A 24,338-nucleotide genomic window follows, 5' to 3' on the forward strand; every position below is an offset into this window, starting at 1 on the left:
TGATATTTTAATTTGAATACCATAAATGATATTTTACTCTCATTTTTCATTTTTTTACTCATAGTATGTCTAGATATTTTCCTCATAACTCTTACATAGTATTTCAAATTATAATATACTATGACTATGCAGTCGTTAAAAAATGATGGACTTTCATTTCTAATTTTTCATTATTCAAAATAAATGATTTATTGAGCATCTTTGTACATGCCTCCTTGTTCTGCACTGTAGTTGTGTCTTTAGCTAAGATACCGTTAAGTAGAATTGCTGGCTGGTAGAGAGAATATACTTTAAAAATTGATAAAAAAACAGCCAGACCGCCCCCTGCCAAGAGCAGATATACCCATTTAGACTTAGGCTAACAATGGAAGAGGTCATGTCCTTTTCAGCACCTTTGCCAATATTTGATACTGTCAACCTTTGAAATGTCTTCTAGTAGGGTGGATGAAAATTGTTTATAATTTCACAGGTACATATTGAGTCTGATTGGTTTTCATATGTTTTTTTCTTTCTTTTTGTTGTTGTTAATTCTCAAGTTAGCTAACATACAGTGTATTCTTGGCTTCAGGAGTAAATTCCCATGACTCATCATTTACATACAACACCCAGTGCTCCTCCCATCAAGTACCCTCCTCAATGTCCATCACCCATTCCCCTCCCCTGACCCCACCCTCATCAACCCTCAGTTTGTTCTGTGTAGTTAAGAGTCTCTTATGGTTTCCTTCCCTCTCTGTTTTTATATTATTTTTCCTTCCCTTCCTCTATGGTCATCTGTTAAGTTTCTCAAATTCCACATATGAATGAAATCATATGATATCTGTCTTTATCTGGCTGACTTATTTCGCTTAGCATAATACCCTCCAGTTCCATCCACATTGTTGCAAATGGCAAGATTTCATTCTTTTTCATTGCTGAGTAGTATTCCATCACACACACACACACACACACACACACACACACACACACACACACACGATCTTCTTTATCCATTCATCAGCTGATGGACATTTGGACTCTTTTCCATAATTTGGCTATTGTCAATAGTGCTACTATAAACACTGGTGTACTTGTGCCCCTTTGTATCAGCGCTCCCGTGTCCTTTGGATAAATTCCTAGTAGTGCAACTGGTGGGTGGTAGGGTATTTTTAAATTTTTATTAAATTCTATTTTTAATTTTTTGAGGGAACTCCACACTAGTTTCCAGATTGGCTGCACCAGTTTGCATTCCCACCAAAGGTGCAAGAGGGTTCCCCTTTCTCCACACCCTCGCCAACATCTGTTGTTGCCTGGGTTAATTTTAACCACTCTGACCGGTGTGACATGGTATCTCAATGTGGATTTGATTTCTATTTCCCTGATGTTGAGCGATGTTGGGTATCTTTTCATGTGTCTGTTGGCCATCTGGATGTCTTTGTTGGAAAAGTGTCTATGTATGTCTTCTGCCCATTTCATCACTGGATTATTTATTTTTTGGGTGTTGAATTTGATAAGTTCGTTAGATTTTGAAACTAACCCTTTACCTGATATGTCATTTGTAAATATCTTCTCCCATTCCATTGGTTTCCTTTTAGTTTTGTTGATCACTTCCTTTGTTCTGCGTAAGCTTTTTATCTTGATGAGTTCCCAATAATTCATCCTTGCTTTTATTTCCCTTGCCTTCAGAGACATGTCAAGTAAGAAGTTGCTTTGGCTGAGGTCAAAGAGGTTTCTGCCTGCTTTCTTTTGTAGGATTTTGATGGTTTCCTGTCTCAAATTTAGGTTTTTCATCATTTTGAATTTATTTCTGTGTATGGTATAAGGAAGTGGTCCAGTTTTATTCTTCTGCATGTTGCTGTCCAGTTCTCCCAGGACCATTTGCTAAAGAGACTGTCTTTTTTTCCATTGGATACTCTTTCCTGCATTGTTGAAGATTGGTTGGCCATATATTTGTGAGTCCATGAGTCCATTTCTGGGTTCTCTATTCTGTCCCATCGATCTATGTGTCTGTTTTTGTGCCAATACCACACTGTCTTAATGACTATAGCTTTGTAATACAGGCTAAAGTCTGGGACTGTGATGCCTCCTGCTTTGGTTTTCTTTCTCAACATTATTTTGGTTGCTCGGGGTCTTTGGTGGATCCATACAAATTTTAGGATTGTTTGTTCTAGATCTGTGAAGAATGCTGGTGCTATTTTGATTGGGATTCCACTGAATGTGTAGATCGCTTTGGGTAGTATCAACATTTTAACAATATTTGTTCTCCCAATCCATGAGCATGGAATGTTTTTCCATTTCTTTGTGTCTTCTTCAATTTCTTTCATAAGCTTTCTATATTCTTTTACCACTTTGGTTAGATTTATTCCTAGGTATTTTATGGAGTTCGATGCAATTGTAAATGGGATCAATTCCTTGATATCTCCTTCTGTTGCTTCATTATTGGTAGATACAAATGCAACCAATTTCTGTACATTGATTTTATATCCTGCGACTTTGCGGAATTTATGTATCAGCTCTAGCAGTTTTTTGGTGGAGTCTTTGAGTTTTCGATGTAGATGATCATCTGTGAAAAGTGAAGTTTGACTTCTTCTTTGCTTTTTATTTTGTTTTGTTGTTGATTGCTGAGGCTAGGACTTCCAACACTGTTAAACAACAGTGGTGAGAGTGGACATCCGTGTTGTGTTCCTGATTTCAGGGAGAAAGCTCTCAGTTTTTTTCCATTGAGGATGATATTAGCTGTGGGCATTTAATATATGGCTTTTATGATATTAAGGTATGTACCTTCTATCCTGACTTTCTTGAGGGTTATGCTGTATATTGTCAAATGATTGTTCTGCATCTGTTGACAGGACCATGTGGTACTTATCCTTTCTTCTTTTAATGTGATCTATCATGTTGATTGATTTGCAAATACTGAACCAGCCATGCAGCCCAGGAATGAATCCCACTTGATCATGGTGAATAATTCTTTTAATATACTGTTGAATTTAATTTGCTGGTATCTTTTTGAGAATTTTTATATCCATGTTCATCAGGGATATTGGCCTGTAATTCTCCTTTTCAGTGGGGTCTTTGGTTTTGGAATCAAGGTAATACCGGCTTCATAGAATGAGTTTGGAAGTTCTCCTTCCATTTCTATTTTTTGGAACAGCTTGAGAAGAATAGGTATTAACTCTGCTTTAAATGTCTGGTAGAATTGCCTTGGGAAGCCATCTGGCCCAAGACTCTTATTTGTTGTGAGATTTTTGATAACTGATTCAATTTCTTCACTGGTTATGGGTCTAATCAAATTTTCTATTTCTTCCCCTTTGAGTTTTGGTAGTGTGTGAGTGTCTATGAATTTGTCCATTTTTTCCAGACTGTCCAATTTGTTGGCATATAATTTTTCATAGTGTTCTTTGATAACTGTATTTCTGTGGTGTTGGTTGTGATCTCTCCTCTTTCATTTGTGATTTTATCGATTTTGGTCCTCTTTCAAAAAACCAGTTCTTAGATTCTTTGAGCTGTTGTAGTGTTTTGTTTTGTTTTGTTTTTGGATTATGTATTGTTTATTTCTGCTCTAATCGTTTTTATTATTTCTCTTCTTCTGCTGGCTTTGGGCTTTCTTTGCTGCTGCCTTTCTAGTTTCTTTAGGTGTGAGGTTAACTTATATATTTGAGGGCTTTCTTGCTTTTTGAGATGGGGCCTAGATTGCAATGTATTTTCCTCTTAGGACTGCCTTTGCTGCATCTTAATGGGTTTGGACTGTTGTGTTTTCATTTCATTTGCTTCCATATATTTTTTAATTTCTTCTTTAATTTCCTGGTTGACTCATTCATTCTTTAACCTGGGACATTCTTTAACCTCCATGTATTTGGGGGCTTTTCAAATATTTTCTTGTGGTTGATTTCAAGTTTCATAGGATTGTGATCTGAAAATATGCATGGTATGATCTCAATCTTTTTATGATTATTAAGGGCTGTTTTGTGACCCAGTATGTGATCTATTTTGGAGAATGTTCCATATGAACTCAAGAAGAATGTTTATGTATTTTTCTGCTTTTGGTTGAAAAGTCTGAATATATCTGTTAAGTCCATCTGGTCTAATGTGTCATTCAGAGCCCTTATCTCCTTATTGATTTTCTGCCTAGATGACCTGTCCATTGTTGTAAGTGGAATATTAAACTTCCCTACAATCACAGCATATTATCTATACATTTCTTTATGTTTGTAATTAATTTATTTATACATTTGGGTGTCTTCACATTGGGTACATAAACATTTATAATTGTTAGCTCTTCTTGACGGATAGACCCCTTAATTATGACATAATGCCCTTCTTCATCTCTTATTACAGTCTGTTTTCAAATCTAGTTTGTGATATAAGTATGGCTACTCTGGCTTTCTTTTGACATCCAGTCGCATGATAGATGGTTCTCCATCCCCTCACTTTCAATCTCCAAGTGTCCTCAGGTCTAAAATGAGTTTCTTGTAGGCAGCATATAAATGGATCTTGTTTTATATCCATTCTGATACCCTATATCTTTTTATTGGGGCAGTCAGTCCATTTATATTCAGAATAATTATTGAAAGATATGATTTAGTGTCATTGTTTTATCTGTTGATTTCATGTCTGTGGTGATGTCTGTGGTCCTTTGTAGTCTTTGCTGCTTTCCACTCACGGAGTTCCCCTTAGGATCTCCTGCAGGGCTGGTTTAGTGGTCATGAATGCCTTTAGTTTTTGTTTGTCTGGGAAAGCTTTTATCTCTCCTTCTATTCTGAATGACAGCCTTGCTGGATAAAGGATACTTGGCTGCATATTTTCCTATTCAGCACATTGAATATTTCCTGCCACTCCTTTCTGGCCTGCCAAGTTTCAGTAGATAGGTCTGCTACTACCCTTATGTGTCTGCCCTTGTAGGTTAAGGCCCATTTGTCCCTAGCTGCTTTCAGAATTCTCTCTTTATCTTTGTATTTTGCCAGTTTCACTATGATCGGCCACGGTGTTGACCTGTTTTTGTTAATTTTGAAGGGAGTTCTCTGTGCCTCTTGGACTTGGATGCCTGTTTCCTTCCCCAGATTAGGGAAGCTATAATGTGTTCAAATAAACCTTCTTCCCCTTTCTCTCTCTTCTTCCTCTTCTTCTGGAACTCCTATGATATGGATATTATTTTGTTTCATTGAATCACTTAGGTCTCTAATTCTCCCCTTGTGGTCTAGTAATTTCCTTTCACTCTTTTATTCAGCTTCAGTTAACATAATTTTATCTTCTATTACCTATTCTCTCCTCTGCTTCTTTCATCCTTGCTGTCACTGTATCTAGTTTATTTTGCATCTCCTTTATAGCATTTCTTTCTTCTTTTGTGTTTATTTATTTTTAAGAGAGAGACAGAGCACAAGCAGGGGATGGGAAGTGAAAGAGGGAGACACAGAATCTGAAGCAGGCTCCAGGCTCTGAGCCATCAGCACAGAGCCCGATGCGGGCCTTGAACTCACAGACCACGAGATCATGACCTGAGCCGAAGTCAGATGCTTAACCGACTGAGCCACCCAGGTGCCCCTCATTATAGCATTTCTTCATTCATTGTGACTATTTCTTAGGTCTTTTATCTCTATAGCAATAGATTCTCTGCTGTCTTTTATGCTTTTTTTTCAAGCCCAGCTATTAGTCTTACGATTTTTATTCTAGATTCTTGTTCAGATATACTGTTTATATCTCTTTTGAGCAATTCTCTGGCTGTAATTTCTTCTAGATTTTCTTTTGAGGAGATTTCATCCATTTCATCATTTTGGCTAGGTTTCTGTCTTTTGCATGATTTAATAGCTTGTGTTATGTCCTATACCTGTGGGTACTACTATATTAAAAAGAGGTCATATGCTGTCCAAGGCCTGGCACTTCAGTAAGTGATTTTGGAGTGTGTTATGTACACTCTGTTGTTGCATATTTGGCTGCTCTATCCCACGGGTCAATTCTCTACAAAGCTTCTTCTTGCTCCTAATGGAGGATTGTTTGGACCTTCCACCAGATGTGCTTTGATTTGTTTGTTGAAATAACCCTGGAAAAAAGGAAAGGGCAGGGAGCATGATCCTATACAAAGAGAAAAATGAAAGGGATGGAAAAAAAAAAGACCAAGTAGAGAATGAAAGAAACTATAAGGCTTAACTCAGAGAGAGAATAAGTAAAATAAAGAAAAAGGAGATATAGAGAAGGTATAAAAAGAATAGAGCAAAAATGGGGCAAGCATTAAACAAACAAAACAGAGAAAGGACAAATATATATATATATATATATATATATATGTATATGTATATATGTATATATACATATACATATATATATACATATATATAATGAGAATTGACCCAAAATCAAATCAGAAGCTATGAGCCTGTTTCCAAAGGAAAAAAAAAAGAAGAAGAAGAAGGTAGAAAGAAAAAGAAGAGAAAAGAGAGGAGAAGAAAAGAAAAGAGAGAAACAGACTAACATACCAAACCACAGGACAGTTGTCTGCTGGTACCCAGGACCGGTGGCTGTGCCAGAGGAGAGGCCTCTGGTTTGGTCAATGTCAATCTCACTGGGGTAGATAAGCAGTTACCAGGCATGGAGGCACAGGGTTAGGTATAAGCAGGTCCTGCCTCCACTGGGGGGCCACTGTGCTCCTCCCTGAAGCCCCACCCTGTTGGTGATGGGGAGAAAAATGGCAACACCCCAGTCTGTCCTCCGTGGACCGGATGTCTCAAACCAGGCTGCTCAGGCAGCCTCACAGAGCAGTGCCGGGGTGGTCTGCTTGCCCTGCTCCACAGTCTCAGGAGCCTTCTAGCTGCTGGGCTGGGATTCAAAACCCGATGTCTTAAAGGGGCCTGCACTGCGCAGATTCTGTTCCAGTGTAGTGCCACTCAGCCCTGTGGACAAAGGGCCTCTGGCTAGCACCTGCAGAGTCTTTTGTCCTTGGGGAGGCAATAAATCCTTTTCTTTCAGCAGTCAACGGAGGGGACAGTTGTCTCCCAGTGCACCTCCGAGGTTTCTACTGCATCCTGGGACGAGCTCCCTCTCCACCTGGCACGTGCACATGGTCTGCTCTGTCTGGAGAAAGGCTCGCATTTTCGAAAACTCCGATCTTCGGGTCTGAGGCTGTTTGCAAAGTAGAAACTGGTACTTTCCGAATTTTTTATTCCTCAGACCATGATCCAGAGAGGTTTTTCTCTTGTGCTAACACAACGCTGCAATTCTACAGCCTCTCTGTCTTTCTCTCCCTTTGGTCTGTCCACATAAGTGGTGCCCTCCCCTCTGTGCCTACACTGTTTTATCTCCCCCAATTCCCATACATGCACCCCTGTCCCACCAAGATGTCTCCCTCCACCTGTGGAGATCTGTCCCTCCACAGATCGGTTTCCTGGGTGTTCCAGGTGTTCTGACCTTAATACAGCTGTGTTTGAGGGATGAGGAAAATCCTGGTCCCCCTACTCTCCTCCATCTTAACTCCTCCCTGTGTTTGTTTGTTTGCTTGTTTGTTTGTTTTTTGCCATTTGTGTCTGGTGTGGGTGCGTGTGTGTATGACTTATGTGACCTTAGCCTTTGTCCATCCACTTTTTTCATTTGGGTTGTTTATGGTTTTCAACTATTCTGAATAATACAAATTTGTCTATTAAATGTGTTTAAATTATTTTCCCAGGTAACAGTGCCTCTTTTTAAGTACTTTTCTAACAATTTCCTGACAATGAAATTTTCTGATGCATGAATGTTACATGGAATGTTCATTATAGGTCAGTGGTTATGAAAAATAAGAAAGGCAAAAAATCTTCACAACTTCTCAGTAAACAGGAAGGCACAATTGTAGACTTTGAGTACTCTATGGAAGGGAGTAAATTGTCCCCGGGATTGTCATTTGACTATTTCCAACAAATCAGAGAGTTGAGAAGAAATATATGAATTCATTTGAATAACTGTATTTTAGCTTTACCCTGGGGGGGCAGAAGGAGGCATTGACAGCTATTAGGAACAAAAAAAACAAAACAACAACAACAAAAAAAACAAACAAGAAATCAAAATACTTCCTCTGCTGTACTCTAAACTGCTTCAGGACAAATCTTATTGAGATGTACAAACCAAATGTTTGCTAGGTTGGCAAATAACCTCAAATTGAGAGATCAAGGGTGATTAAATTTCACAGGTGATATTTTCAGTGACCCTTGAAAGATGGTAACATTTAGACAAGCTGAAATAAGGAAAGTACAGACTGAAAAGTACAGGGTAACGGGGGACAGTGAGTAATACCGTTCAGCTGAAGCACATAGTGTTTAAAGAGAGGTGCTCAGAAAATTTGAGGTTCACACTGTAAATTCACATGATATACTTTAGTTTCTACTCAGTAGGAAATGGGAGGAAGCACAGAAGGTTTGGGATCAGAGAAGGAGTCTGACTGGAACTGTGCTTTAGGAAGATTAATCTGGAAGCATGGAGGGTAGGATCAAATCTGGGAGGATGCTCAAAAGAAAGGCAGCAAGGATGTCCTGCATCTATCCAAGGAAAAGCTAATGAAAGCCCATTGTGGGGTGATGGAAATCCCAGTGCCAAGGGAGAAGCAAAACGTAGGAGACCTGATGAAAGCAGAATAGCCTTTGTTTGAACATTTTAAGCCTCTAGCTGATGCCATTTCTAAAGCAGCTTCAAACATTTTCAGCTTTGGAAAAGTGGAAGAATATATGGTCATACTGCTTTATTCTTCTTTCTTATTTTCATCTAATTATTACATCTAGAATATGCATTTGGATGGCTTAGGATTCTTATTACTCCCTTTGATAAAGGCAATGGTTAAGTTTTGATTTTATGGCTCTAGAGATATTTCCATGCCTTAAACTTGATGTCAAGGTGTTTTTCTGTCCTTCCCTGTGGTTTCTTACTGCCCCAATATGGAGGTTGCACTGGCTGTCTGGCACTCTTCTCTTTGTTGGGAGAGCTTAGTAGTTGGTACGCTATCAGACTGTCTAACTCAAAAGGTTTAAAATGTCATACAGCCCAATGCTCATAGAAGGCAAAAAAAAAAAAAAAAAAAAAATCCCCCTTAGATTGTATTGCAAAAGGTAATTGAATCAAGCTTTACTTAGGATAACCAAGTTAGTATCCCATGTAGAATTCTATCCCATTCCTATCCTCTCAGGGTAGGATTGCTCTCATTTTTTTTCTCTCCACCAATGCTTCAAGGTCTGTGTACAAGGTTCCCTGCTGCCCCTGCTTCCTGGTGATTTTCTCTGGGCTCCTGTACATCTTACTGCTTCTCGTATTCTTTTGAAACATTACTTATAGTCTATTGAGACATTGTTTGTATTGTATTGAAGTTAACTTCATATATTTATCAATTTGTTTCATCATTGGAAATTCTACCTCCCTAACTAGATTATAAACTCCTAAAAGGCAAGACTTTAGAGGATTGGCAAACTATGTTCTAGTTCTAGTTTTTATTGCCCTTAATGATCCTTCAGTCTTAAAAGAGAAAGATAGCCCACATTTGGAGACCTTTACAAAATCCCCTTAGTTGAATTAAGTGTGTCCATTTGGCCGATGTCACAATATGGACAGAGCTTAAAGTGATTTGCTTAAAGTCAGATTATACATTTTCTCCTAAAACTTGAAACTGGCAATTGCTCTAGTAAATCAGCATTCTTCTAACTGCCACCAGTGATGTGGCCAGCCTCTGCAGATGCTCTCAGATTCCACAACACTCCACACACTCCTATGTTGTTAAATATGTGTTCTGATTGCCTAGATCAATCTCATTATGCTTTGTTCCCCCATTGACATCAGTGACCATCAGGAATCCCAAACTCCAGTTATCCAAGATCATTATACCAACCTGTATATCTGATAATATGATTCTAATTTTTTAAGTTTGTTTATTTATTTTGAGAGAGAGAGAGAGAGAAAGAGAGAGAGAGAGAACATGTGCAAGTGGGGGAGGGAGGGAGAGAGAGAGAGGGAGGGAGAGAATTCCAAGCAGGCTGCACACCGTCAGCACAGAGCCCAATGCAGGGCTTGAACTCACAAATCATGAAATCATGACCTGAGAGGAAATCAGGAGTCAGATGCTTAACCAACTGAGCCACCCAGGAGCCCCTGATTCTACTTCTAATCATTCTGTCCTCCCATACTCATCACCAATGTTTGTACCATCTCTGAAATCTGCAATTCACTTACATCACATGGTCTTCATTTTCTGCCATTCCAGCTCCCTTACTCTTGTATTTCTAATCCAAAAAATTATTTTATGTTATGGAAATATTCGTAATATTTACTCTCCCCATCCATTTCTTTTGCCCTTATTTCTCTCCTTACCCAATCCACAGTCTATCATCCAGCATCTCCAATGCATCAGCCGTGGATATGTGCAGAAGTAAAGGCTCTCTGACTTCAGATTGTAGGTTTAAACTACGTGTCTCCCTGGTAGTCAGACACTTTGAGAAATGTCTCACTTGTTTTGCAATTGAAGTATTTTGGAATCAAATGATCTGAAACAGAGTCTGTACTATTAAATATGCAATCAAATTGTAATAGCTACTGTCCTAAAACAGAACAGAGCAGAACAAAACAAAACAAAACAGAAACTGACTTGACTCTGTGTCCTTTTGAGGCTCTGTCTCCTAAATCTGTGCTCCTTGACTATAAAACTCCATGAAAGGTTTGTGTATTTTCACAGTCAACGTTTATTTATTTATTTTTATTGAGGAATAACTGACATATAACATGGTATTAGTTTCAGGTGTACAATGTAATAATTTGATATATATATTGTGAATATATAATTCTAATTAACATCCATCACTGCACATAATTACAAGTTTTTTTTCTTGGGATAAGAACCTTTTAAGATCTACTCTCTCGGTAACTTTCAAATATGCAATACGGTATTTTAACTGTAGTCCCAGGCTGTACATTATATCTCCATGACTTACTTATAACTGGAAATTTGTACCTTTTGACAGTCTTGCTTTCTGATTTCCTTTTATCTCTTGTACCCTAGTTACTGTGCTTTCTGCCACATTTCTCCACAGAAACTACATTTTTCACAAGTGACCAGTGGTCTTTTTCTCATAAGATATATGGTCCATTTTCATCCTCATTTTATGTGAGCGGTCAGTCACTTTGCACACATTTGATCATTTCCTCTTAAAAAAGAAAAAAAAAAAAACCCTTCTTCATATGTATTTTGCGATGGCCCAGACTCCACTCTCAATGGATTCCTTTTACTTCTGTGAAAATTTCTTTCCGGAATCTTTTTTAACTTTTCTTTGTCTCCACCTGTAAATGTTGGAATGCCCCAGGTATTGGTCTTCTGTGCTCTCCTCCATCTGTACTCATCCCAAGGACAATGCAGTCAACAACCACATTCATGTACTTTGCCTGGCCTTACCCTTGAGCTTTCATTTCAGCTCACATAACTAACAGCTTATTGGATAGTTCCTCTTGGATGAATAATAGTCACAGAAACAAGAATAGTCACAGAAACACACAGATCTGTCCAAAAGAGAATTTTATTTTTCTCCCCAAATTCATTCTTCTCTAGCTTATGTGACACTTCCATTTGCCTAGTTGCTTTGGCCAAAAAACATCAGAAGTCATTCTTGAATCTGCTGGTTCCTTCACTTGTAGCATTTAATCCACCCTCAAGCCTTCCTATTCCCACCTTCAAAATATACGTGTCCTCAAGCGAGATCTCAGTCCTTGAAGACCGTCCTTGGCAAAGCCATCATCCCCTTTTCCTTGAACCGCACAGACTGCTTCGTATCTGGATTCGTGGTTTCCATCTTGTCTATCACTCTGTTGTGACTTGCCCAGACTTCTCTCCAAACAATAGACAGATAGACAGTGTGATATTTTTAAAACATAAAACAGATAATGTTATTGCTCTGCTCAGAATTCTGCAGTGACTTCAGACAAACTCATTCTTTGGCAGAACATACGTGAAATCATGTAATCCGGCCAATTTACCTCTGATCCCCAACCCCCACCCCATACTCTGTGGTGTTTTTCCATTGTAGCAGCCTTTTTTTTCTCCTTCCCAGGACTATTTTAATTCCTGTTCTCTCTGTATATAAGCACCTCCCTGTGATCTTCCCATGGCTGCTTCTGTATTCATTCAGAACATAACTCAAATACCACTTTAAAGAAGTTCTTCTTGGCCAACTAGTTGAAGCGGTCCATTGTCCCCTAACTCATCAGTCTATGACTTACTCATTTAATTTTTTTTTTTGCTTTTTAGTTTAACTTCCAACTAGTTAACATACAGTATAGTATTAGTTTCAGGTGCACAACATAGTGATTCAATAGTTCCATACAACACCCGATCCTTATCACAGCAAGTACTCTTTTTATCCCTATCACCTATTTAATCCATTCCCCACCCCTACCCACCTCCCCTCTGGTAACCATCAGTTTGTTCTCTATAATTGAGTTTGTTTCCTGGTTTGCCTCTCTCTGTCTCTCTCTTTTTTTTCCCTTTTGCATGTGTTTGGTTTCTTAAATTCCATTATGAATGAAATCATATGGTATTTGTCTTTGACTGACTTATTTGGCTTAGCGTAATACTCTCTAGCTCCATCTGTGTCATTACAAATGGCAAGATTTCATTTTTTTGATGGCTGACCAATATTCCATTGCCTATTTATACCACTTCTACTTTCTCCATTCAGGAGTCCATCCTCTGTCCAACCCATTAGTCTATCTCTTACCCATTTTTGACTGAATGGCATTCACTAAGGCATAAAGGTAATATATTTAATGTTCTATTTTCAGTTTCCTCTGCTAGAATGTAAGCATTTTTAAAAAGTTTCATCATCTCTCAGAATGTATTCCCATCTTTTAGAATAACACCCTACAAATAATAGGTGCTCCACATACTGAGCGATACTGCTATCTGTAGCTAAACAAGGACTAAAATGCATAAATTTGACTTCCAGTCCTGGGAGCTTGCAAAAATAATGTGCTCATATAATTGTAAGGGAGGAAGAAAGATAGGTATGAATGAAAAGGAAAGAGATTGGAATGAAGGAAGGAAAGTAAAAGGGAAGAAGGGAAGGAACGAGGAAAAGAAGGAAAGACAGAAGAAAGGGAAGGAGGAAAGAAAGGCAAGAGGGCTCAAGAGGGGAAAATAATTGGTTGTCTTAGTTTTCAGTCTCTCCCCATTTCTGACAACAACATAGCTCAGTTTGGAGGAATTAGTCCTCAATTCTGGGTTGGTTTTCCTTTTCTCATTTGATTACATTGGCACTCAGCCCCATTCTTCCATTTTACATGGAAGACCGGCTTTTTATGCAGATTTCATGTATCTAAATATTTGTCAGTTTGGCCTACAAGTTGCATTTTTTTTCTAAGAGTCCTGAGTTAAGTGATTTTTTTTAACATTTTATTTATTTTTGGCGGACAGAGAGAGAGAGAGAAAGAGAGCAGGGAGGGGCAGAGAGAGAAGGAGACACAGAATCTGAAGCAGGCTCCTGGCTCTGAGCTGTCAGCACAGAGCCCGATGCGGGCCTCAAACTCACGAACCTCAAGGTAATGATCAGAGACGAAGTCAGATACTGAGCCACCCAGGAGCCCCATGAGTTAAATGATTTTAAATGGCCACATGCAGTAAATTTAATTAGTGATTAGGCATCAGATTGAAATGCAGAAGCTCCCTCTGGTGGTTTAATTTGCAGGTGCTCAAAACTAGCAATGCAGAATTAGGATCCCACTTAGAATATCTAGAAATGTTATTCTGCTTCACAGTGTCCTGCCCCTCCTCCCCTTCCTCTTCTTTCTTCTCGTTTAATTTGAATTATAAAATGAGTTCAGTGTGGCAACCTTTATGATGATAGCTACTGAAATCTATGCAGGGAGGCAACTTCTGGAAAATTAAAAGGAAAGACAAGGAAAAGCCAGCCATCCAAGGACAAACATTCTTTGGTTCCAAGTAGACACTTGTAAAAGGGCCTTATTTACTCTTTGCAGGCTCTAGAGTTAACATATCTCTACCCTTGCGAACTGGAGACAATAGGTGTTTTCTTCCTTATTCAGCGTTAACACTGTTTTATTTGCTTTTTCCCAGGAACTGGGCACCTTGTACAAACTTAGAATTCTCCTTATGGATAACTTATATTTAAAAGTACTGCTTTTTAGGGTCTTAATAATTTATAACTTACTATAAATATTCCTTGTTGCAATACCAGAATGTACTAGTGTTTTAAAAGTGGTATTATAGCTATAACTTTATATTTTTTCCACAGCTGACTTCTGGAATTATTTATACCTTGAACTTCAAAGTAGCATGCATATTATATAGATGGTGATTGCTCCATAGTTACAGGGTATGATATTCTGTAATCACTTATTTTTTCATTTCCATTAATACAAACTTAGCAAAATCTTTTTTTTTTTCAACGTTTTTTATTTTATTTTTGGGACAGAGAGAGACAGAGCATGAACGGGGGAGGGACAGAGAGAGAGAGGGAGACACAGAATCAGAAACAGGCTCCAGGCTCTGAGCCATCAGCCCAGAGCCCGACGCGGGGCTTGAACTCACGGACCGCGAGATCGTGACCTGGCTGAAGTCGGACGCTTAACCGACTGCGCCACCCAGGCGCCCCTTAGCAAAATCTTTTGTAATAACGTACTATTACCGTACCATAATACTAGTCCTCATGAAGTTAATATTTCTCACCAAAAGTAACTTTGGCTGGGAAGACATCTAGTATACTAATGGAAATTGTCAGAAAAATAGACTATATTTTACAAATGGCTCCATTAAGTTCAATTTTGCTGAAATTCATCTATGATCATATGATTTTACTATGTTATCACTCTTGCATAATTAATATTGTTTATTTATTGTTTGCTTAATTAAATTCATCTAAAAGTTTATCAACATTCGGGCACCTAGGTGGCTCAGTCCGTTAAGTATCTGACTTCAGCTTAGGTCATGATCTAACATCTGTGAGTTCAAGCCCCACACCAGGCTCTGTGGTGACAGCTCAGAGCCTAGAGCCTCCTTTGGATTCTCTTTGGATTCTATTTTTGCCCCTCCCCCAACTCGTGCTTGCTCTCTCTCTCTCTCTCTCAAAAAATAAATAAATATTAAAAAATTTTTAAATAAACATAAATTTGAAGTTTAAAAAAAGTTTATCAACACTAATTCAGTGTATTTTTATGCTTTCATTGAAGTATATGTTGCATTATATTGAAAAATAAACTAGGAAGATATTTTGGAATCTACCTGATTCAAAGATTGAGTTAATAAACTATATTTTGATGTATGGGGACACTATCATATGTATCAATGCGATGAAATGATATATACTTCTTTTTAATTTTTTCATGTTTATTTATTTTTGATAGAAAGAGATAGAGCACAAGCAGGGGAGGGGCAGAGAGAGAGGGAGACACAAAATCTGAAACAGGCTTCAGGCTCTGAGCTGTCAGTGCAGAGCTTAGAGTGGGGCTTGAACTGACAAACCTCGAGATCGTGACCTGAGCCGAAGTCAGACGCTTAACCGACTGAGCTACCCAGGCACCCCTCTGACTACTTCTGTCAAAATATAATGACACATGAGGGAAATGAACTGATAATTTAAGGAAAATTAAGCAAGATTTTTGTGTTTTAAGAGTTTTATGTATCCACATGCTCCTTTTATTAATTGCATGTAATTATCATCATTTCATTATGTGTTCAAAGCAGATGTAAGCTACAATAAAGACTAGGATGTTCAAAACAATTTATTTGTGTAGTTGTAAAAAGATATGTTACTTCATCAAACCTGAATTTGGCATTATATTATTTACAGTTCTCCAGAGAAATATATATGTGGAGAGATTTATTTTGAGGAATTGGCACATGTGATTATGGACGTGGAGAAATTCCATGACTTGCTGTTTGCAGGTGGAGACCCAGGAAAGCCAGTGGCATATGATTTAGTCTGAGTCTAAAGGCCGGAGAGCCGGGGAAGCTGATGGTGTGAATCCCAGTCTGAAGGCAGGAGAAGATGAGATGACAGTTTACTCTATGAGGCAGGGAAAAAGAGAGAAATTCCTTCTTCATCTGTTTTTTGTTCTCTGCGGGCCCTCAGTAAATTGTATGATGCCCACTCACATTGGGGAAGGCAATCTACTTTACAGAGTCCGCTGACTCAAATGCTAATTTCATCTGGAAATAGTGTCACAGACATGCCCAGAAATAATGTGTAACCTTGTCACCCTATGGCCAGTCAAGGTGACACACACAATTCACCATCATAGGCATTCAATGCGCAGTAATATCATGATTAAAACCAATATTGGTCAGTTGCATCCAACATGGAAAACACAGGTGGTATCAACATTTTGATAACTTTTAAAAGTTATTTGCAATACCAAAATAACACTTATTTACTAAAATATTTTAATGTGCAATTAAAAAAGAAATGTGGATTAGAGAGTTTTTTATTTCCACCATGATTTTAAGAGCAACTACAGATCACTAGCAATATGAAAATCTTTTTTATATTGAAAAAAATGATTTTTTAGAGAAAATGTTGAGTATTCATAAATCCAAGAACATTTAATATATGTCAATTATGACATCTTTAATGAAATATGACAGAACTTTGCTTTTCCAATTCTGTTAATCAGGTATTTGATCAAACCAAAATAATTTTGCTGTGGTAGTTTGTAGATCAGGAAGTTACTGACTATTCTTTGCAATGTTATCTGAACTTTCGTGGAAGAGAGGAAAATCTTATGTTACTATCTCACTAAGTTGGAACTTGGGGAACTCAAGAGAGAGTGCCTTCTTTGGGGCACTTGGATGACTCAGTTGGTTGAGCATCTGACTTCGGCTCAGGTCATGATCTCACAGTTTGTGGCTTTGAGCCCCGTGTCGGGCTCTGTGCTGACAGCTCAGAGCCAGGAGCCTGCTTCAGATTCTGGGTCTCCCTCTCTCTCTGCCCCTTCCCTGCTCATGCTCTGTCTCTCTCTCTCAGAAATGAATAAACATTAAGAAAAAGAAAAAGAGGACTTCTTTTTCATAAATTCAGTTATTCTAGTTTGCCTCCTAAAATCCGTCAGAAATCAAATTGTCTAATATCCTTACATTTCTCCCCACCTCCATTAGTTTCTGGGAATCTTAAAGGAAATAACTGCCATGTTTCCCCTCATCTATTTCCACATACAAAGGAAAAATGGGCTTCTCTGGTTTATTCATATATCTAGATCATTTTCAACCCAAATTATTTCATTCATGCAGGACACTTAGGACCCAGGTCTTATATGATGCTGGGAGTCCCTCCCAATGGATAAGAATATGTGACTAACAAGACCACTAATAAGTATAAAGAAGAGACTGTTGATTGGATAGTAGTAGATAGACTCATCCAATAGCTAGATACAGACTTAGCAAAGTTATATTCCTGCCTTGGGCTTCCGTCTTCTCACCTATAGATTAAGGTTGGATACCTTCTGTTTTTCTTTTTTAAGTTTATTTATTTTGAGAGACAGAGAGCATGAGTAGGGTAGGGTAGAGTAGTGGCAGAGGGAGAGGAGAGAGAGAATCCCAAGCAGGCTCCGCCCTGTCCCCTGCAGAGCCCGATGCGGGGCTTGAACTCATAAGCTGCAAGATCATGGCCTGAGCCGACACCAAGTGTTGGATGCTTAACTGACTGAGCCACCCAGGAGCCTCAAGGTTGGAGACCATCTAAAAGACTGCCAGCTCTGTTAGTCTGGAGTCCTCCCTCCCGCCCACCCTCTCCTCCTCTCTTCTTTCCTTCCCTCCTTCCTCTTAATCCTTTTATCTCTTTCTCTTTTCCAGTCCCTCTTCCTTCTCCTCTTCCCCTCCCCGCCCAACACCTTATTTTCAGAGTTGTTTTTCTCCTGCCAGAAGATTTTCTCTCCGACCTTCTTGGCATTCTATATACATTTTGTCATTTCATCCATTTTCATGGTTTTAACTATTGACTCTATGTAGGTGATTCTATTCATTAACTTTCCTTTTATCTCCAATGCATCATTTAGAGCTACCTTTTAGAATTACCTCCAAATCAGAGTTTTAAATGAGAATTTATCTCCTGCTCTAAGGAACAGAGAAGCCAAAACGATATACTTGCTCTACCTTCTAACTTGTACACGTGGGTTATTGGATCTTTGTTCACCCTGATTAACAGATTCAAAACTGCTAATAGCTTTGATTTTCCTTCTATCTTTTTGCCTCTGATAGTGGTGGAGCATCCATCCACCTCTGTTTCATCCTATGAACAGATCGCTTAGTAAATACTCACAGTACCTCCACATTCATTGCTTTTCAACTAGTGATGATCTATACAGTTTTCTCTTCAATTGTTATAATTATTATTAAACATTTTAAAAGACCATTGCAAAAGAAATAGAGGCTCTGCTTATGGGAGTCAACTGAAAATGAACCATGTAAATTGTTCTTTAAAAAGATTTCTGAGGAGCGCCTGGGTGGCTCAGTCGCTTGATCATCTGACTCTTGATTTTGGATCAGGTCATGATCCCAGGGTTATGGGATCGAGCCCCACATAAGGCTTCGCACTGAGCATGGAGCCTGCTTAAGATCCTCTCTCTCTCTCCCCACCCTACCCCTCTTCCTCACTCACATACTCACTCTCTCTAAAATAAATAAATAGATATAAAAATAAACAAATAGCTTTTCTAGATTATTAACTAAAAGTTTTGGCAATTTGATGACTTGAGTAAGACTGAAAACAAAAAGGGAGGCTCTAGGAGAAGTTGTCCTTCTGCAAGAACATAGTGAGAATGGGAAGGTTTGCATGGTGATAAGTACTAAAACAAGTACTCGCTCAGGATGGGAGAAGTGATCTGGGTTAGGGGCAACTAAAAGGGGACCTTCAAGGTGAGATGGGAACTTGAAGATCAGTGGGAAGCCAGAGAATGAACTTAAAGCAAGAGTAGGTAAGGCTTAAGAATGGAAACAATTCTTTCAGAGACACTTCAGACTGATTGCAGGGGAGAACAGTACAGAGCAAGGAGGGGGATAAGGAGGAAATGGCAGTGTAAGTCAAAGATGAAAAATAGTCCAAGTAAGTGTGAAGGACTTTTCTATAGCAAGAAGGTATTGAAATGGGCCACCCAAATTGGCTCACCCCAGCGGGGCCAAGGTGACAGGCTAATGTGCTAGTAACAGATGGCTTTCCATTCCCTTTCAATAAGGTGTGAAGTAGAGCTCCCCGGGTAGCGGGTAGCAAGTCAACAAATAGAAGGGCTTTGAAATTTATTTGTATTTGTTGGAATCTGGTATATATGCCTGGACCTTTGGATACAATCAAAGATAACATAAGTCTATGGCTTGTACATTTTCTTTTGTGTTTGTAGCAAAATACAAAAAAGAATTGTAAAGATGATGAGAATAAAGATCTTGTGAGGCTAGTGTTTTCAGCTTTCTATCTACCTGTCTAGGAAATATGTTCAGTAGCCAATATGGTTTTAAGTCCAACATGGGAAGGGCAGGGTGAAATAAGATTTCCCTTAACTTATAACTACAAAGTGTTTTTATTTTCTCAAGTTTTAAGGACAGGATGAGAGCCGAGATTCCTAGAAGTTTCCTAGAGCTCTATCGCTAGTCACAATGGATCATGATAGCAGTCTATTTCTTTTTTACTGTGTTCCTTTATTTCAAATATTCTGCAGTTTCATTAAACAATCTCACTCAATATTTCCACCATCAACTTATATTGTCTTCCCTTGGTTCTTGTGACTAAGAGTTGTTGACAATGAAGATACTTTTTTTTCCATTAAGAAAATATTTTCACACTTAAATATATTTACACTGCACTATCACTATTTTTCAGCTTCTTGGAAATTCACTTTGAGCCTTTTAACACCTTGGCCTTACACTTCCCTAACTTCTCACTTTTGGTCATTTGCCAAGCCCTGTTGATTTTTTAAAAAATAGATTGCATTTTTTAGAGCAGTTTTAAGTTCACATCAAAACTGAGCAAGAAGGTACAGATTCCCCATATATCTATCCCCTGTCCCCACTCACGCATAGCCTACCCTGTTGTCAACATCCTTGTCAGAGTCAGACATTTTTTGGAATTGAGAACCTCAACTGACACATCATTATCACCCAGTCTATAGGTTATATTAGGATTCACTCATGGTGTTGTATATTCATTCCATTTGTTTGGACAAATTTATAATTACATGTATCCACCCTAGCATCATACACAGTAGTTGTACCATCCCAAACATCCTCTGTTCTCAACCTGCTTATCCCTATATTCTCTTTGATCTCTGACAACCACTAAGAATTTTAGTGCTCACAGTTTTACCTTTTCTAGAATATCATATAGTTGGAATCATACAGTTTATAGCCTTGTCAGATGGCTTATTTTACTTGGTAGTATGCATTTGAGTTTCTTCCATGTCTTTTCTATTAGCTCATTTGTTTTTAGTGTTGAGTAATATTGCGCTATCTGGATGCACCACAGTTTTACCCAGTCACCTACTGAAGGACATCTCAGCTGCTTCCAAGTTTTGGCAATTATGAATAAAGCTTCTGTAAACATCCATGTGCAGGTCTTTGTATGGACATCAGTTTTCAATTCCTACGGATAATTTTCATTTTGTAAGAAACCACGAAACTGTATTCCAAACTGTCTATACCATTCTTCGTTCCCACCAGCAATGGATAACAGTTCTTCCTGCTCTCCATCTTCCATAACTTTTGGTGTTGTCTGTGTTCTGGATTTGGCCTTGTTGATTTTACTTCTCTCTATAATTCATGAATCTTTCTCTTCATGAACATAGCCACTACTACAGTTCAAAATAACTTTTTTCCCCCTCAGGACTACTTTAGGAGTCTGTTCACAATTTACCTGCTCTGAGGCACTTGGGTGACTCAGTTGAGCGTTTGACTCTTGGTTTCAGCTCAGGTCATGATCTTATGGTTCGTGGGTTTGAGCCCTGTGTTGCGCTCTGTGGTGACAATGAGGAGCCTGCATGGGATGCTGCCGAGAGCTCAGAGCCTGCTCAGTTTTCTCTTTTAGGAGAAAATTCAGTTTTTTGCCTTTTTTCTCTTCTAACCTCTAATACATTTTCTTTGCAAATATAAGAAACAAGATAAATATGGGTTAAATAAACAAATTAGTGCATAATTCCTTTAATGCTCATTGCATGGAAAATTAAAGAAATTGATAAATTTAATGGAACTTGGGAATAATTTACTCTAATTTCTTCATCTTACATATAAGAGAATCAAATTCAAAGAAGTTCCGCTACTGTTTTCAAGATTTCAGTGCTTAAGATGGAAAAATTAGGACAACAACCAAAGTCTCCTGAATCCTAGGCAATGTTTTTATGTATTTGCAATTATACTACTCTACTTCTTTAAGTACTCCACCTCTTTAAGGTATTGTGTGAGTCTTTTTTATGCTCTACATGGTAATATGTCCAATTAATCAGTTACTTTCTCAATGATAATTATGTAAATTATATAAAGATCTTGGGTAGATAAGTTTTTTACTCTTTCATTTGATTTTAGAAAAACGATTTTAGATTTTAGAAAAACAACTATACTAATACTCTCAAAATACAAGAAGAAGATACAGAACAATTACCAAATGAAATGTCTATACAAATGTATTCATTATTATTTTAAGAGAGGATCTTAAGGGGCACCTGGGTGGCTCAGTTGATTGAATGATTGACTCTTGATTTTGGCTCACATCATGATCCCAGGGTCATGGGATTGAGCCCCACATTGGGCTCTGCACTGAGAATACAGCCTGCTTAGGATTCTCAATCTCTCTCTCCCTCTCCCCCTCTCTACCGCTTGCTCTCTCTCTCTCTCTCTCTAATATAAAAAAAAAAGACCTTAAGAAGAAAACTACCTTTAGAACTCATTTAGAAAACAGACTGCATATTTAATAGCAAATTATTTCATTTAAAATTTCAGTACAATTATGTGATTGTCATAAATTGAATATAAACCATAAAATACCTATTTTGGTTAAGTAGTCTTATTTATACAAGCAGGCAAGTTTATTAATATACTTCTCTTATTCTGCATATGTTTACTTCATGTACTTTGCGTATATATACATGCAAAACATATATATGTGCATAGCATCAATTAATCATGGTTGCCATTTTATGCAGGTAATTTGATTCCCCCTTTGGAAAATTAACAAACATTTTATGTCTTAAAAGTTAATATTGAAGTGTAAGTAAGAACATTACATTGTTTTGGACTCTAGCAAATATTACATTCTCAGGTAGGATGGAGGAAGGTTTCTAACTGCCTTTTAATATTTTCTCTTTGCAAGATCAATAAGATTTGTGGCCGTCCAATCAGAACACCTACACAAAGCCCCCGTTGTTCTTTTGAGGGAAGCAAAGAGAAGCATGGGATGAAGATCTCTCCAAGAAATGGTGAAGAGACACTTGCCAACAGAAGAAAGTAAGACATTTGTTTTACAACCAGAAAGAGAAAAGAAAGTAAGCCATTAATTTTCAACAGAATAGAATGTATTCAATTAAGTAGAACCAAATACACTATTGAAGAAAAAAAGATCACCATTAATTACTTTTAAAACTCAGCAGTTGCTCCTATTCAGTTAATTAGGAAGATAAGTACAACCTGTGAGACCAATAAAACTTTCTGTGATAAGGGACATTTGCTATAATACACTATGGCAGGCAATAGGCACGTATGGTCATTGTGCTCTTAAAATGTGGCTAGCGTACAATATTGTACAGCAGACCTCTAAGACTTACTCATCTAGCTCAACTGAAACTTTATGCCATTAGTTAATACTTCCCCAATTCCCTCTCCCTGTAGTCAACAATACTACATTGTACCCTTCAAATTTTGTTACGAAAGTAGATCTTACCATAAAAAAAAAGTTTAAAATATGGCTAGTGTGACTGATGATTCCATTTTTAATTTTAATTGATTTTAGCCTAAATTCCACATATAGTTAGTGTCTACTGTATTGGGTGATGCAAGAGAGAAAAAGCATTCACATAAATGATGAAATCTGTGTTACTGTCTATTAAGCAAGTATTTAACAAATGGTTAGATAAGAAGTTTCTATACCTTTAATCTGGAATGCTGAAAATGGCTATACATTGATTCAAAATGATAAGCATTGAGTGGCTTGCTTCTATAACTCACATTTCTACCACTGCCCCCGTCACTGTTTCACATGTTAAATTAAAGCCTTCATCTATATCTCTTTGCTTGAAAATTGGCAGTCAAACTGAAAAACTCTTAAAATTAAAGGAAACTATTATTTTATTTCTTTTTGCATTCTGTTGCCCACTCTATGCCCTGACAAATACTAGCTTCTTGGTGGGTGTTTTTGAAATGAATTGAAACTGAGAATTCTATATTCATTTATTAATCCAAATAATTATTTCTTTTTTTTTTAATGTTTATTTATTTTTGAGGGAGAGAGAGACAGAGGGAGACACAGAATCTGAAGCAGGCTCCAGGCTCTGAGCTGTCAGCACAGAGTCTGACAAGGGGCTCGAACCCACAGACCATGAGATCATGACCTGAGCTGAAGTCAGATGCTCAACTGACTAAGCCACCCAGGTGCCCCCTCAAATAGTTATTTCTAATAATATCTTATGGCAGCCTCAGTATTTTACATCGCTTTACTCTTTAGAATGTAAACTCTGTTTCTTTCCTTTTGGGATAGTGCTCTTAATTGCCTCATTCTCTTCTCAGATGGACTATAATTTGGAATAAAGATCTGGGCTATTGCTCGCTATTTGCTGCAGCTCAAAAGAAGTAGCACTTTGTTTGCATGTAAACTAGCTGTTCTTTTTTCTTCTAAACATCTATAGTGATCAGCAGTCTTTTCTTGTATTTGAGAAATTAATGTGCTTTAGCTAGTGTATATAGCATGTAGTGGCTAGGTATAGTGTAGAGTGATTCTTCTAATAAAACCTAGCTAAGGAAGATCTTAAGGTTTTAAAGGTCATGTCTGTTTCACCATCAAAACAACTCAGTTGTTGGAAAGACAAAACAAAACCCAATACAAGTGAAATATCTCAGGAGTAATGAGGGGCTCATGTGAATGGAAAGTTCTATAAGTATCTATCCAGGCCATTGAATAGACTTCTTGTCACCAACCTTGCAGATCATGTATTTCTGTATCCCTAAACAACCAGCCACCTTTAGCTATTACCCATGAACCAGAGTAGGTCCATCATAGACAAGTATCATGCCACACAAAGTAAACAACCAGAGGTATTGTACATGAGCTCACTTAAGCAATTCATTTTTCAAAAAAATGTTTATTTATTTTTTAAAGAGAGAGCACACACATGTGCAGAGGAGGGGCAGAGAGAGAGAGGGAGAGAGAATCCCAAGCAGGTCCACGCTGTGAGGACAGACT

The 24,338-nt window shown here is 38.0% G+C and overlaps 1 protein-coding gene across 5 annotated transcripts in view; it reads left to right on the forward strand.

The window, feature by feature from the left end:
• Nucleotides 1-24,338, forward strand: part of GPC5 (glypican 5) — a 1,421,162-nt gene that overhangs the window by 292,595 nt on the left and 1,104,229 nt on the right. For all 5 annotated transcript variants that reach the window (XM_011281029.4, XM_045055062.1, XM_045055074.1 and 2 more), the window contains exon 4: nucleotides 22,257-22,390. In XM_011281029.4, coding sequence (XP_011279331.2) covers nucleotides 22,257-22,390 — 134 coding nt within the window. The remainder of the gene's footprint in view (nucleotides 1-22,256; nucleotides 22,391-24,338) is intronic.

The sequence above is a fragment of the Felis catus genome, chromosome A1 (assembly GCF_018350175.1).
Source record: "Felis catus isolate Fca126 chromosome A1, F.catus_Fca126_mat1.0, whole genome shotgun sequence".
In the NCBI taxonomy this organism is placed as follows: Eukaryota; Metazoa; Chordata; class Mammalia; order Carnivora; family Felidae; genus Felis; species Felis catus.